Source organism: Perissodus microlepis, chromosome 6 (genome assembly GCF_051167445.1).
Source record: "Perissodus microlepis isolate ML-2025 ecotype Zambia chromosome 6, ASM5116744v1, whole genome shotgun sequence".
Classification (NCBI taxonomy): Eukaryota; Metazoa; Chordata; class Actinopteri; order Cichliformes; family Cichlidae; genus Perissodus; species Perissodus microlepis.
In genome coordinates this window covers 10,307,103-10,322,560 of record NC_140466.1, presented here as the reverse complement: position 1 = coordinate 10,322,560, position 15,458 = coordinate 10,307,103, and the positions used below count along the sequence as shown (strand labels likewise).

Sequence of the window (15,458 nt, the reverse complement as noted above, 5' to 3'; positions counted from 1 at the left end):
TAATGGTCACTTTTAAGATTGTTTTCTGAATATTAACAAACCAGGAAATTAATGAACTGAGAACACAGCACAATAATCTTCAAACACAAATGTTTCCCAGATATACAAAATTATTTTCATGCAACTGTAACTGTTTCACTTTTTTTAACAGTGATGTTTATGTAAAACTTTTGAATACTTCCTCTACCATAAGAGGATATATGTCAGCCGTTTCAAAAATGACTGCTAATTTTAGGGAAAGCCCAAGTAAGAATGCACTACCTCCTCTGTGTTAAAGGTCAAACTCCACCCCTCCTTTCAAACTCCTGTGGCAAGAAGGGACTCCTATTGTGTGCATAATATTGTGTGCAACGCAAAGATGTGGAGCCTTCAAAACCTGCTTTTCATCCTCTGCAGTAAGTCCTTTAAATGAGTAAATATATAAAGATTAACAACAGATGTAGTTTGAATGGTACGTTTTACTTTTTTAGTATTGAGGAGCTGTATGACACACCCGGTATTGTTCTTGGTAATGTCTTTATACAACGATAGCATTGCTATCACGACAGCTGACATGACAAAATTTAAATTTTTTTGTTGTTTTCACATTATCTTTCTAGTTTCTCTGAGATGTGTGACCAGTGCAGTAGGGGTGCTCAATGTCACTGGATATCTGAGAAGAGAGGTTAACATTTCCTGCTCTTATGATCCGGGTTATGAATCATATGAGAAGTACCTCTGTAAGAACAGTTGTGGCAGGGGTGATGTTCTTATTACAACAACAAACCCAGTGAAATATAAATACATGATCCATGATGACAAAATAGCACGAATCTTCACAACGACCATCTCTGATCTTCTTTCCATGGATGCCGGGAAATACTGGTGTGTTGTGAAAAGATTTTTGAAAGATATCTACACTGAAGTCGAGCTGAAATTAGTAAAAGGTAAACAAAAACTTGGTCAAATTCTGTTGCACACTGAAAGCGAGTTACGGCGAGTTACAGGGATTCAGATAGTTTCTGTTTGTTCAGCATTATCTGTTTCTCTGCTGTAAAATTTAAACCACTATATGAGCATCAAATGATGGAAAACAGTCACAAGTTTAGAAATGTAAACTTCCTCAATGAGTTGAATATAATAATAAATAATAATAAAAATGGAATCCTTAAGTTTTATATACAGCTGTTTAATGGGTGTAACATGTCTTCTGATGCTTTTACCCCTGTTGACAGACCGCTGCTGTGATACTGTGACCAAAATTCTGAATTATCAGGGATATTCAGAATCCATTAATTGTCCGTATGAGCGTCAGTACCAGAACAGCCTGAAGTACATCTGCAGAGGAAACCGGCCCTCCACATGTCTTCAGCAGGCACTAATCACCTCTTACAACAAGGAAAATGGACGATTCAGACTTGATGATGATAAAATGTTAAAAGAATTTACAGTGAACATCACCAGTTTGAGCCAAGAGGATTCAGGGTATTACCTTTGTGGTGTCCAAAGAAACTCTGACTTGGATGTTTTCTCTGCAGTTCTGTTGGAAGTTGAAGGTGAGCAGTCAAAGCTACTGTGTATTTAATTACATCAGTTGAATATTTGATAATTCTGAAATAATCTTTTTCTTTCATTTATACAGAGTTCTGCTGTGTCAAATCAACTAAAATAAATGGTACTGTGGGGCAGCCACTAACTTTGCAGTGTCCTTATTCTCCACAACACCGGGATAACAGGAAGTTCCTCTGTAAGGGAGACCAGCACAACAGCTGCATGGACATGACCAATCAAAGCAGGTTCACTGTCCATGATAATGTTTCTTCCAGCTCTTTCTTGGTGATGATTGCAGAGCTGGAAGCAGCTGACGCTGGGACATACTGGTGTGGGTCAGATTCACAGTGGAAAGTTGGAAACTACACCAAGATGGAGCTGTCGGGTGAGTTGGACACTTTTATATGGGATAATGTATGAATAGATTTGTATGCTATGTTCTTACTTGAGATCAGTTCAGTTGTCGAACCACAAAAACACAACTACTGAGAGCCTCACTTACCGCTGCTGGTAAATCACTCTGAAATAATAATTGTTGGAACAGGTATTCACTGCCACTTGTGAATTAAATTCAAAATCAGTGCTAAGAACTCAGCAACCACGCATGCAAGAAGTCATCTGTTTGCAGATTCACGCAGTTGCAGGTAACTCTGCTTTTGAAGCTGAATTCTGGCTTCTCCAATCAGCTAGCTTTATATAGTTTGAAGAGTGGAGGCCAAAGTATGAGGGATCCTAGTGTGAATGGTCACTTTTAAAGTAGTGACGCCACAGACTCTGTGATGTACTGATTAAGGTTACTGTTCTAAAAAAAAAAGTTACACTATGGCAGCAACATAAGCGCTATTTTAAACCATATTTGTTTACAATTACAGAAAATTAGTTTTGCTGAATTAACTATTAACACTTATATTGTTTGCTCTTTAGCAGTCAATTCCTATTCCATATGTTCAAAATTGTAAGTCATTTTTGCTAGTCGTTCATGTCTTTATACAATGAAAAGGCCATCAGTGCACTTTTTTGCCTTTTAATAGCCTTATTTCTTCATCATTTATAAACTCTCATAACATCTTGAGAACAAGCAACAGCTACATTATATTTTTTGGGCAGAAAAGCATCTTTAAACTCCATAAACACTCTGAATGTCACACTCGGCGTAGAATTTATTTTTGAACAATTTTTTGTTTCAATATCTGACGATTGATGTAATGAGGAGTAAAACTGTGGAATTTTAAATATATATACACTGAAAAACATAAAATTGGGTGGTTGTCACATTTACAAAAGTCTACCTTGTAATAATTTCATGTTTCTATGGTGAACGTAATTAAATCATGTAGGATCTGTTTGAAATTCAGCAACTTAATTTGTTCTTGTTGAGATGACATGATAGGATCTAGTAAGAGTGGTTAGTTGCCTGGACTCACGAAATTCACAAGATCACACAAGATTTCAAACTGCAGGAAAATCACTGGAGTTATGAAAGAAAGAAAACTACACACACACCACGTGTATGCTATCGCTATTTATTATGGTTTAACCTGTCCAGGACAATAATGTACAGAAAATTCTGCATCAAGCCTTGTAATTCATAGCTTTCCTACTTTTGTTAAGCCTCAATTGACAGCTTGTGGCATGATGGTTAGTGCTGTTTCCTCAAGCAAGAAGGTTCTGGGTTCAAATCCACAATCTTGCTAGTGTGCAGTTGGTTCCCTCTGGGTATTCTGGTTTCCTCCCACAGTTAAAAGTCATGCAGTTATTAGAGATAGATTAATTGGTGATTCTAAATAATCCATAAGCGTGAATGTGAGTGCAAATGATTGCTTGTCTCCATGTGATAGAGTAGCAAGCTCTCCAGAGTGTACCCTGCCTCTTACCCTATCACTTCCGGGTTATGGCCCAGCCCCCCTGCAATCCAGATAAAGGAAGATAGAAGTTGTTGTAAACCCATTAAATTTTTATGTTAACCAGACTCTAGACTTTGTTGAACATTATGTAATATGAAGACAACATGTAGTATTTAAGTGACCAAGTGAAAATTAATGAATGGGGTAAAAGTTATTGAATAGTGTTGGAATAAAGTGACAAAATTGTGAAGGATTAAAAAATTCCAAAAGCCCAACCTACTTCATCTAAACATGTGTCAGTCATGTTTTATCAACACAATATGCACAGGTTTATTGAATATGAATAAGTTGTGTTGAAAACTGTGTCAACTTTGAGGGTCATATCACTGTGTACTGTACACTTCTCTTTGCTACAGTATCAGGAAAACAATTGTGAAGGACTTTTTGGCACCATGAAATCTAGAACAAAATCTTTGCTCTCAGCATCTAGGAGTATAGCAAGGGACCAAAGACGGTATTGCTGGTTGTGTTGCAACAGTAGTGCTGATCTAGACAGTGGTTGTGCCTTTTTCCTATATTTTAATTTTTAGTTAGATTCAGTTGACTGGAACAACAGTTTGGGATTCTTGTAGGATTCAAAATATCCCTTCAGTCGTGCCATGTTGGCATCAACATCATAGGCTGAAACATAGAACAGAGCAATCCCACAGATGTGTGAGTTGCCGTGGTCATTTTTTTAATGTCATTGTTGAAATAAAGTTGCTTTCTCCTACAGTTTTTCTGCAGCACACTCTGGGAACTCTGGAAACAAATAACCCAGGTAAAGCTGAAGATACAGTATATGTGTCTGTTAGTTAGCTGCTAAATGCTATGACAACAGTAATAGCAAAATAAGTACATTTCCACACTATAATTAGGGTTAACATGTGGTTTTGATTGCATGCTGGGCCTTTAATTCAAGCTAATGTAAAAAAAAAAAATCTAATTCAAATTAAAAATCAAATAGGTATGGATGTGTGCATCAATGCAACAGTTAAGTTAAAATACACATAACTTTTAATAAAAAGATAATGAAACCATTATGTAAACTAAGCCCACAGTTCTGCTGTTATGCCTGTGAAAATTGAATGCTTTGGAAAATGCTTGCTTTAAAAATGCTTTTACAGTGTTCTGTTTTATTTTTTTTTTCAGCACTCTATGTGGTTTACATTGTAACCCCTGTGCTCCTACTGATGTGTGTCCTGTTTATTCTTTATAAGTACAGATGTTCCACAGTTAAAGGTATCATTTACATTCATATACACAGAGAGATCCTTACATTCAAATATGGAAAAGCATGCAAAAAAGTGTAACCAAATCTAATGCTCTGTTTTTAGGTGATGAAGCCACAAGCAGAAATACCCAAAATAAGCTATAGAGCTCAGAGGAAGCGATGGGGGCAGCAGAAAGTGGAGTAAGAGAAGTTTAAAGCCTTAATAGAGTTTTGTTTCTTTAATACACTTAATTATAAATATAGGGCATAAAATAAATGACTGATTTTTATTTTTAGTTGCGTTTAATATGTAAAGTTTATTTGTAATGTAGCACAACTGGAATTTCATGAAGTCTCCCATTTGGAGTCATTGCGCATACATTTTTATTTTTGATGCTGAGAAAATAGCAAAGTGATGTATGAATGTTGATGAAGTCCACACTATAGCATGGGTTCAGTCTCGTTCTGTGACAGTGGGCAAACAGCTGAAAGTCACAAAGGTCAAGAAAATTGCAATTGGAAACTTAGTCATTTTCTTGAATTATGTATTCAAGAAAATGACTTATGTACAAGAGAAGTGCTCCCCTGGCCTTGTTTAAGTTCTATGTGGGTTTCTGACATTAATTGTTGATGAATGAGTATATCATAGTGCAGTCTTTTATTGTGACACATAGGGGAGGCTATCGGCCAGCAGCCTGCACTTACACTAGAGAACCATGGATTCATAATTTATGTGCTGCTGTTTTGATAATTTGAGTCTTTGTGTGTTAGATTCTCTATTTAAAGAAGTATCAACTGTTTGTACTTTATTCAGTTTTCTTTAAATATATTACAAGTCTGGAGAGACATACGTGTATACTACATCTTCCCTCAGTAGTGGAGGTATACAACCAATGCAATGACATACAATGACAAAAATTCTACACTGGCTGTAGTGCTACAATAGAACATTCAAAAATGTTTCCATAAAATCCCAAGTGTCTGTAATACATGTCACTCATAGTTCTGTTTATTGTGTTGTTGTTGTTGTTTTTTAATGGAACTCAAGAAGCTGAGATGACTGGTAGCCACTATGAGGATAACGGTGGAGATGAAGTATCTATCAAAACTTTACCAGAAAAAACAAAAATCTACCGTGATACAAAATTTCAGCAGAAGACTGTTTTGTTTTTTTGCTTGATTTTCATAACAAAATCTGCTGTTTTTATAAAATTGTAGAAAAACCAGAATATAAATTATCAATATGAGTGTAAAGAGAATTAATAAGCAAAGCAAAAAAAAAAAGTGCATGGAATTCATTTTAAGCTTAACAGTAGAATTATTTTTGTTTAGCTTAGTATTATATTTTACTGATGCATTCAAAGAAAAAAGAAAGAAAATAAAACACATGTCCACAAAACTGTTTAACTGGTCAGTTTTTCAAAGCACCTCCAGCCCGTTGCAGACGGACATCCTTCAGAGGAGCCAGGAAATTAAACTTCCTTCCTTAACTTTCAATGTCACTGCTATTGTGTAGCAGTGAATACAGTTATTGTGGTGGAGTATTTAAATAAGTGTATTGGAAAAGAATCCTGTTACTCATGAACTGTTATCAGATTCTCTTCATGTGTGTTAATTTTAAAAGCTAACTTTATAAAATTAATAATAATAACTCCCATTTTAGAGATAGAACATAAATTGCTATTTAGATAGTAAGTTGTTTACACACAGTAAGTTGTGTGTGTGTGTGTGTGTGTGTGTGTGTGTGTGTGTGTGTGTGTGTGTGTGTGTGTGTGTGTGTGCAGTCTCCTGGAGAAGCGGGGTAAAGGTAGCTGAGGTAGTGTGTCAGAGAGGAGGATGCTGGAAAAAAAACTCCTCAGCTTCGGGGACAGTCCATCTCACCGTCTCACCTCATGCATTCATTTTATTCACTGTGTCACTTTCTGCCTATTTGCACTGTGATAGCTTAGCTGGTGTAAAGTGAATCCTGTGACTTTATTTTTAATTGCACTGACTATATAAAAGGCACACCAATTTCCTTTTGGATTAAAAAGGTTCTTATCAAATATTTGATTTACTCTGCTTCTTAAGTGTGTGAATTCAGTAGTTTTACAATAAATTTGATAAGGATTATGAGAAGTACCTTGAGAGAAGTACCTGTGTAAGAATCACTGTGGCAGTGATTATGATTTTATTATAACAGCAAATCTAGTGAAAAACAAATATGCAATTCATCATAACGTAACAGTGTGAATCTTCACAACTCCCACCCCTGATCTTCATTCTACCGATGCTTGGAAATACTGGTGTGGGGTGACCAGAGCTTTGAAAACTATCTACACTGAAATAAAGCTGAAATTGGTACCAGGTAAATAAAAGCGTAGTAAAATTCAATTGTACATTGAAAGTGAGTAAAATGAATAAATACATATGTTGGTTCAGTTGGCTGGAGTGTGATCAGAAGAAAATGACATATTCATTGTTTAACACTAAGCACAGAATAGGAGCTAAAATGTACAAGAGAAGCAAAATGAGTTGTTGGTCTCTGTTGACCTTCTTTCATAAGGTTATTTGTGTTGTTGCTTATGTTACACACACTGTTCTATGTGATGTCTTCAAATGTCCACTATGTTAATGAATTAGGAAGAAACAGAACTTGATGCATTAAACTACAATTATCATCATATTCATGTTATTCTTTGAATACACAGATACGCATATCTTTGAATAACAAAACAGCTTGTAAATGGGGGAAATTCTAGTATCCTGAATGCTCCCAAATCAAGGGTTCATTTTTTCCTCTATTATGGGGCAATTTACTTTGTAAATTAAAAAAAAAATGTGAATAACATCATGTTTACAACCGTAATATGCAGCATATATATATATATATATATATATATATATATACATATATACACAAATATTGCCAGCTTTCAACTCTTAATTGCTTGCATTTGGGTAATGTGCAAAGATCATTGGGATTATTAATGGGAATCATGACAGTTGCATCACGACAAAGAATGTCTCTCTGTAAACATGTTTACTAACTGAATAGGAGAGCGACCATGCTGCTGTTGACCTGTGACATTACTCTGAACAGAATGCAAGATTTCATGTTTATACAGTAAAGTTAATAACTTCATTAAAACTGTGAAATTATTTTTCAGTTTTGCAAGAAAACCGATGTGTGAGACAGAGTGAGAGGTGTGTGAATCTCTGACTCTGGGTGTGATGGCAGCCCTAACTTCAAACAACACACATGTTAGACAGATGGAGACCCTCAGTTTCAAGAAGTGTGAACCTAAATTTCTATGTGAGGCTGTATCTTGTATGTGCTTATATTTCCCTATTTAGTTATGGTTATTGTTAAATAGTGTATAATTTGATAGTTTCTTATTTGTAATGCCTCATGTTTAGTTTACTTCCCCTCCTGGTTCACCGTCTAAAATTACTGTTATCTTCTTGTGTCCACTTTCCCTAGTGACCTTGACCTGCTTGTCCTTTGTCTTTGTTTTCCCAGTGTTATTAATGTCCTCTCTGTGTTTCCAGCCAGTTTTAGATCCTGTTTACTCTTCTATTTATGGATTTTTTAACACCCAAAATGAAGGCTCATTTGCATTAGATTTCCATGTGTCTGTATTTGGGTTCTAAACTCTGCAGTGTACATTAGCATTTTATGTAACCTGGACACTGATTCCTGTCTAATGGCCCTGCAAGGCTTCAATATAAAGAGAAGCTGTCTTGTTGGATATGAAACATTTCTTCAATCTTTACCTGCTGGATCAATATCACTGTAGAAACAGAACTGACTGATTCCAGAGACATATGAGTTTGACCATTTAAAGAGTAGCAGTGGGTTTAGCATGTGATAGCTGTTGGTTTGTCGCAAACTGCCTCAGGCTGAAGGTGTTTAAGTATTCCATAGATTTAGTCACATAGGCTAGAGGCAATTTTCCACAGCCTTTAACTCTAAACCATAATGGTATCCAAATAGAAGAAATGTGGGATGAATTACAAAAAAGGACAACTGTTATGAGAGAAATGATATAGGCAAAATGACAAATCACTCAAAAACATCCTCTGAAAAATAACAGGGTTTGTCATATAAACAACATAACATCTCAACAAACAGAACAGCAAATCAACACAAAGCAAAGGGACCCTGGGGTGTAGAGCCTTACGCATATGTATATGTGGAAGACAAAGTGCCAGAGAGGAAAAAAAGAGGAAAAAAGAGAAAAGAAAACAGAGGAAAAGAAAAAAAGCTGAAAAAAGATTGACAGAGTAAGAAAGAGCGAGAGCCCTCCTGTTGACTGAGGATCCTTGTACCTTTCCTCCTCCATGAAGTACAACCCATGAATCACATAACTTTCTGGGCATTCTACCCAGACCTTATCATCCACCTTAGTTACAGTCATCTTTGACAGGTTTATGACCAAGGTTATGCCAGCCTTACATACGTGTGTAGGACGTAATTAATTCTACTTGACAAGTTTTTATTAAAAATGGCTTACAATGCCAAAATAAACCATAAATCTAACTAGTTAGGCATTTTTACAACTTTGAACATTTTGTGGTGTCAATTTTATTATTATAAATTATGGCTCTTTTGAGACATAATTTATAACAGTGCCAGTGCTATTAACAGTGCCATTTATTGTGTGTCTTGTGCATTTGTCCTGTCTTCCTCCTCTCACCCCAACCAGTCGCAGTAGGTGGCTGCCTGAATCTGGTTCTACAGAAGGTTTCTTCCTGTTAAAAGGAAGGTTTTCCTTCCTACTATCTGCAAGTGCTTACTCATAGTCTCAGTCTGTCTGCTCTTCCTGGACTACAGCTTGACATTCAACACCATAATGCCAAACTGGACCACCCTCAGATTCTCCCTGTGAAATTCTCCTGGATCAAAGACTTGCTCACCAACTGGCATCAATCAGTCCGATTCAGTGTGCTCTCCTACTGCCTGGGTGTTTGGCACGCAGGGGCCACAACTGAGAACAGGAAGGCACCAGGGGTGGCTGCCCTCTGCCACCCCTGGAGGCCATCACCAACTCCTCCTGTCTCAGGAAAACCAGGACCATCACAGGTGACCCCTTGCAACCTGCATACCACCTGTTTGACCCCCTGCCCTCTGGTTGGAGCTTCAGGTAAATCAGGTCCTACACCTCCAGCTTCTTTGTGCAGCACGCATATGTCAATCAGCATGCAGCCTGTTTCAGTTGCTCCTGCTTTTTTCTTCATACTTTAACTTTTATTAATTTTTGTCTCTGTCTTTTACTTAGAAATAGAGTGGTAGTTTGTTTTAATAGCTTTCTCTTTAAAAAGGGATTCCTGCTGTCTACTATTTATTTTTTATTCCGGCAGGTGTGGAACACACACACAATTTCATTGTACATGTACAATGACAATACAGGGCTATTCTATTCTATTCTATTCTATGCTATGCTATTATGGAAAGCTTGTGAAAACTTCTTTAACCACTAGATGGCATATGTCAGCTATTTCAGAAACCCAACTAAGAATGCTCCATCTGTGTTGATGGTCCAGCTCTACCCCTCCCTTCACATTGCTATGGCATTAAATAACGCCTATTGTTCCCATCATTTTTTTTAAACCTGAGAAAATTTCCTGTCAAGACTCTATTTGGACAAACTAAAGCAAAGATGAGGAGACTTCAAAACCTGCTGTTCACCTTTTGCAGTAAGTTGTTTAAACTGGTAAATAACTAAAATATAAAGATCAAAGGCTGATGTAGACCAAGTAGTACATCTATCTCTTCTAGTAATTTAGAAGAACAGTAGGCCAAACGCTTTTTCAGTCTTGGTAATTTCATTATACAGCACTAACATTGTTAGTATGAAATCTCGCATGATGACCACAAAGAAAATACACACACAAAAACGTTTCACATTCTTTTTCCAGTTGCTCTGAGGTGTGTGACCAGTGCAGAAGAGGTGATCCATGTAACTGGATATGTGGGGAGTGCGGTTAAAGTTTCCTGTTCCTATGATCAGGGTTATGAGTCTTATGAGAAGTACCTGTGTAAGAATGACTGTGGCAGCAATGATGATGTTCTTATTACAACATCGGAATCAAGGAAAAACAAATACAGGATCCATGATGACAAAACAGTACAAATCTTCACAACAACCATCTCTGATCTTCGTTCTGCGGATGCTGGAAAATACTGGTGTGGGGTGACCAGAACTGGAAAAGATATTTACACTGAAGTCGAGCTGAAATTAGTAAAAGGTAAACAAAGACTTCTTTTGCACACTGAAAGTGAGTTACAGTTAAAGATAAGGAATTTCCATCAAATGATGGAAAACAGTCACAAGTTTAGAAATGTAAACTTGAGTTGAATATGAAATCCTTAAGTTTTATATACAGCTGTTTAATGGGTGTAACATGTCTTCTGATGCTTTTACCCCTGTTGACAGACCGCTGCTGTGATACTGTGACCAAAATTCTGAATTATCAGGGATATTCAGTATCCATTAGTTGTCCGTATGAGCGTCAGTACCAGAACAGCCTGAAGTACATCTGCAGAGGAAACCGGCCCTCCACATGTCTTCAGCAGGCACTAATCACCTCTGACAACAAGGAAAATGGACGATTCAGACTTGATGATGATAAAATGTTAAAAAAATTTACAGTGAACATCACCAGTTTGAGCCAAGAGGATTCAGGGTATTGCCTTTGTGGTGTCCAAAGAAACTCTGACTTGGATGTTTTCTCTGCAGTTCTGTTGGAAGTTGAGGGTGAGCAGTCAAAGCTACAGTGTATTTAATTACATCAGTTGAATATCTGATGATTCTGGAATAACCTTTTTCTTTCATTCATACAGAGTTCTGCTGTGTCAAATCAACTAAAATAAATGGTACTGTGGGGCATCCACTAACTTTGCAGTGCATTTATCCTTCACAACACCGAGATAACAGGAAGTTCCTCTGTAAAGGAGACCACCACAACAACTGCACAGATATGCTAAAGAATCAAACCAGATTCACACTACAAGATGCTTCTTCCAGCACTTTCATTGTGATAATCTCAAAGCTGGAAACAGCTGATGCTGGGACATACTGGTGTGGGTCAGACTCAGAGTGGAGAGTTGGAAACTACACCAAGATTCAGTTGTCAGGTATATTAAACACTTTTGTACACACTATGATAATACAATAAATGTGTTTGTAGGATATGTGTTTGTTTGAGCTCCATTATGGAAACAGAGTAGGTGATCATTCATTTGTCTGAGGTTTGATCTAATAAAAACGGTTAGTCCAGTGCTCCCCACCCAAAAAATAAAATAAATAAATAAACAAACAAAAAAAAACAACAACAACTGAGCCTTACTTAGTACTGCTGGTAAATCACTACCAAAACTTTTTGCTGCCTCTTACTCAACACACATATATATATATATATATATATATCCATAGGTCCCTCATCATGAATAGGATGAGGGACCTATGGACCTATGGACTGCACTCCACGAGCGTCTGGCAGCACAAATGAACCAGCTACTAGTTAACGAGAGACACCCGGAATGGCTAACCGAAGGTCGAACGGTCCTGATCCCCAAGGACCCCAAGAAGGGACCGGTCCCATCCAACTACCGACCAATAACCTGCCTCAGTACTACATGGAAGCTCCTGTCAGGCATCATATCGGCTAAGATGAACAGGCACATGGGTCAATACATGAGTGGGGCACAGAAAGGGATTGGCAAGAATACCAGAGGTGCAAAACACCAGCTACTGGTAGACAGAACAGTCAGCCGAGACTGCAAGACCAGACTGACCAACCTGTGCACTGCCTGGATTGATTACAAGAAGGCCTATGACTCAATGCCCCACAGCTGGATCCTGGAATGCTTAGAATTGTACAAGATCAACAGGACCCTAAGAGCCTTCATCAGGAACTCAATGGGGATGTGGCGTACAACACTAGAGGCCAACTCCAAGCCCATAGCACAAGTCACCATCAAGTGCGGGATCTACCAAGGAGATGCTCTGTCCCCACTGCTGTTCTGCATAGGCCTGAACCCCCTCAGTGAGATCATTAACAAGACTGGCTACGGATACCGACTACGGAACGGAGCAGTTGTCAGCCACCTCCTGTACATGGATGACATCAAGCTGTATGCCAAGAGTGAACGAGACATCGATTCACTGATCCACACTACCAGGGTATACAGCAATGACATTGGAATGTCGTTCGGACTGGAGAAGTGTAGTCGAATGGTAACGAAGAGAGGGAAGGTAGTCAGAACTGAGGGGATTGAACTACCAGAAGGCAACATTGCAGACATAGAGGACAGTTACAAGTACCTGGGGATCCCGCAGGCGAATGGGAACCATGAAGAGGCCGCTAGAAAGGCTGCAACCACCAAGTACCTGCAGAGGGTCAGGCAAGTCCTGAGGAGTCAGCTGAACGGTAAGAACAAGATCCGGGCCATCAACACCTACGCCCTGCCCGTGATCAGGTACCCTGCTGGGGTAATAGGCTGGCCAAAGGAGGAGATAGAAGCCACTGACATAAAGACAAGAAAGCTCCTTACCATGCATGGAGGGTTTCATCCCAAGTCCAGCACCCTGAGGCTGTACGCTAAGCGGAAGGAAGGGGGCCGGGGACTGGTGAGTGTCAGCACCACAGTCCAGGATGAGACAACGAACATCCAAGAATACATTGGGAAGATGGCCCCAACTGACCGAGTGCTCAGTGAATACCTCAGGCAGCAGAAACCCAAGAAAGAGGAGGGAGACGAGGAACCATCATGGAAGGACAGGGCCCTGCACGGTATGTACCACCGGCAGATAGAGGAGGTGGCTGACATCCAGAAATCCTACCAGTGGCTGGACAAAGCTGGACTGAAAGACAGCACAGAGGCACTAATCATGGCAGCACAAGAACAAGCTCTGAGTACAAGATCCATAGAGGCTGGGGTCTATCACACCAGGCAAGACCCCAGGTGCAGGCTGTGTAAAGATGCTCCAGAGACAATCCAGCACATAACAGCAGGGTGCAAGATGCTAGCAGGCAAGGCATACATGGAACGCCATAACCAAGTGGCCGGCATAGTGTACAGGAACATCTGTGCCGAGTATAACCTGGAAGTCCCGAGGTCAAAATGGGAGATGCCCCCAAGGGTGGTGGAGAATGACCGAGCTAAGATCCTGTGGGACTTCCAGATACAGACGGACAAAATGGTGGTGGCTAACCAACCGGACATAGTGGTGGTAGACAAACAGAAGAAGACGGCCGTAGTGATCGATGTAGCGGTTCCGAATGACAGCAATATCAGGAAGAAGGAACACGAGAAGCTGGAGAAATACCAAGGGCTCAGAGAAGAGCTCGAGAGGATGTGGAGGGTGAAGGTGACGGTGGTCCCCGTGGTAATCGGAGCACTAGGTGCGGTGACTCCCAAGCTAGGCGAGTGGCTCCAGCAGATCCCGGGAACAACATCGGAGATCTCTGTCCAGAAGAGCGCAGTCCTAGGAACAGCTAAGATACTGCGCAGGACCCTCAAGCTCCCAGGCCTCTGGTAGAGGACCCGAGCTTGAAGGATAAACCGCCCGCAGGGGCGAGATGGGTGTTTTTTTTTGTGTGTGTGTGTGTGTGTGTGTGTGTGTATATGTATATAGCATTTTTCAAATCTACTAAATGCATTTTATTTGCAAGCAGCTTAGTATATGTGTAATAAAAATTGCAGTATATTATATAAAATTGCCTCATGATTTCTCAGAATAACAATCTGAGAAAATGTATTATCTGTGTTTGTTATTAATTAAAAATGTACAAAAACAACTAGCGTACTGTAAAGAACTGTGTAACATTAAAAACCACCAGGTTCCTGCTTCCTTCCTTGTCATCATCAGGGGAACAGATTTTGAGGTGGTTGAGTACTACAGACACCCAAGATAATAACGATGAAGGTGTTTTTAAAAAGGGCCAGAGCTGCCTTTGCCTATATCTAATGAGAATTATCATTGTTACGGCCTTTGCAGGTTATCCTGTGAAACAACAACAACACAATAACAACAAACCTCTCTGCTAGAAGCTAGTTAGGAATTAAATCTTTTGCTAGCGAACTGCCACTTATGCATAACCTCATTTTAACAGAAGCAGAAAAAACTGCTGGTAAGTCATCAAATACACTCATGGCTAAACACAAACATAACTGAGTGAACTACAACATCAAATTTACGGTCTTATAATCGCACTGTCAGTTGTTCGGCGGCTGTTTATCTCTGAGCTGAAGCTGCGGACATGCACACCTACGGTGCATTCAGTGGTGCATGGGAAATCCCATACACACCCTACCCTTTTGGACATTAAAGAGAGATTGGGCAAAATTCCATTGTATATTGAAAGTTAGTAAAATTAAAAAAAAATTTAGTTAAAGGCAAAGACTTCAGTTTGCATGTCTTTAAACAGTGGTATAAGATTATCTGTTTTTTCTGCTGCAGAATCAAATAACCGTTTAACTCTAATTTTGAGCTAATTAATAATGGAATAACTGGTTCGTCTTAGTTCAGTCTTTATTAGAAGTATCTGTGCAGGCCCCAAGTTGAAGACGATTTTTTTTTTTAACTTGTCGTCATTAGATTCAAGCTTTGGGACTGGAACAAAATCAGACGATTAATGATGCTTTTATATTAATGCATGCTTAATGTCAACAGGATGAAACACAAAACCTCTGAGTTGTTTTTCTGCAGTGAAAGCTTTATAGGTACAATTTCCTAAATCTCCTAACTCTTTTATTGGCAGTGCTGTTCTTAACACTTCTAACTTCTAAATACTTCTTTAGGAAGAGACATCGAAGAAAGCGCCATCCCTTCTGTACTGATAGT

At 38.9% G+C, this 15,458-nt stretch overlaps 2 protein-coding genes across 2 annotated transcripts; both read left to right on the top strand.

The window, feature by feature from the left end:
* The first annotated feature begins 307 nt into the window (after positions 1–307).
* LOC146385105 (polymeric immunoglobulin receptor-like) lies at positions 308–6,290 on the top strand. Its single transcript, XM_084930685.1, has 7 exons — positions 308–395; positions 600–926; positions 1,215–1,535; positions 1,622–1,915; positions 4,150–4,194; positions 4,566–4,655; positions 4,751–6,290. Exons 1-7 carry the CDS (start codon positions 359–361, stop codon positions 4,789–4,791), a joined length of 1,155 nt encoding a protein of 384 aa, XP_084786811.1. The 5' UTR covers positions 308–358; the 3' UTR covers positions 4,792–6,290.
* A 3,894-nt stretch (positions 6,291–10,184) lies between these two features.
* LOC146385104 (polymeric immunoglobulin receptor-like) lies at positions 10,185–11,834 on the top strand. Its single transcript, XM_084930688.1, has 4 exons — positions 10,185–10,305; positions 10,528–10,857; positions 11,046–11,366; positions 11,453–11,834. Exons 1-4 carry the CDS (start codon positions 10,269–10,271, stop codon positions 11,785–11,787), a joined length of 1,023 nt encoding a protein of 340 aa, XP_084786814.1. The 5' UTR covers positions 10,185–10,268; the 3' UTR covers positions 11,788–11,834.
* Positions 11,835–15,458: the final 3,624 nt, after the last annotated feature.

What these genes read in the sequence shown, in the direction of transcription:
- LOC146385104 (XM_084930688.1), top strand. Translation starts at nt 10,269, where the DNA reads ATGAGGAGACTTCAAAACCTGCTGTTCACCTTTTGCA. An exon ending in CGAGCTGAAATTAGTAAAAG is followed by an intron (nt 10,858 to 11,045) that starts GTAAACAAAGAC and finishes CCCTGTTGACAG; the next exon opens with ACCGCTGCTGTGATACTGTG. An exon ending in AGTTCTGTTGGAAGTTGAGG is followed by an intron (nt 11,367 to 11,452) that starts GTGAGCAGTCAA and finishes TCATTCATACAG; the next exon opens with AGTTCTGCTGTGTCAAATCA.
- LOC146385105 (XM_084930685.1), top strand. Translation starts at nt 359, where the DNA reads ATGTGGAGCCTTCAAAACCTGCTTTTCATCCTCTGCA. An exon ending in CCTGCTTTTCATCCTCTGCA is followed by an intron (nt 396 to 599) that starts GTAAGTCCTTTA and finishes TTATCTTTCTAG; the next exon opens with TTTCTCTGAGATGTGTGACC. An exon ending in CAGATGTTCCACAGTTAAAG is followed by an intron (nt 4,656 to 4,750) that starts GTATCATTTACA and finishes CTCTGTTTTTAG; the next exon opens with GTGATGAAGCCACAAGCAGA.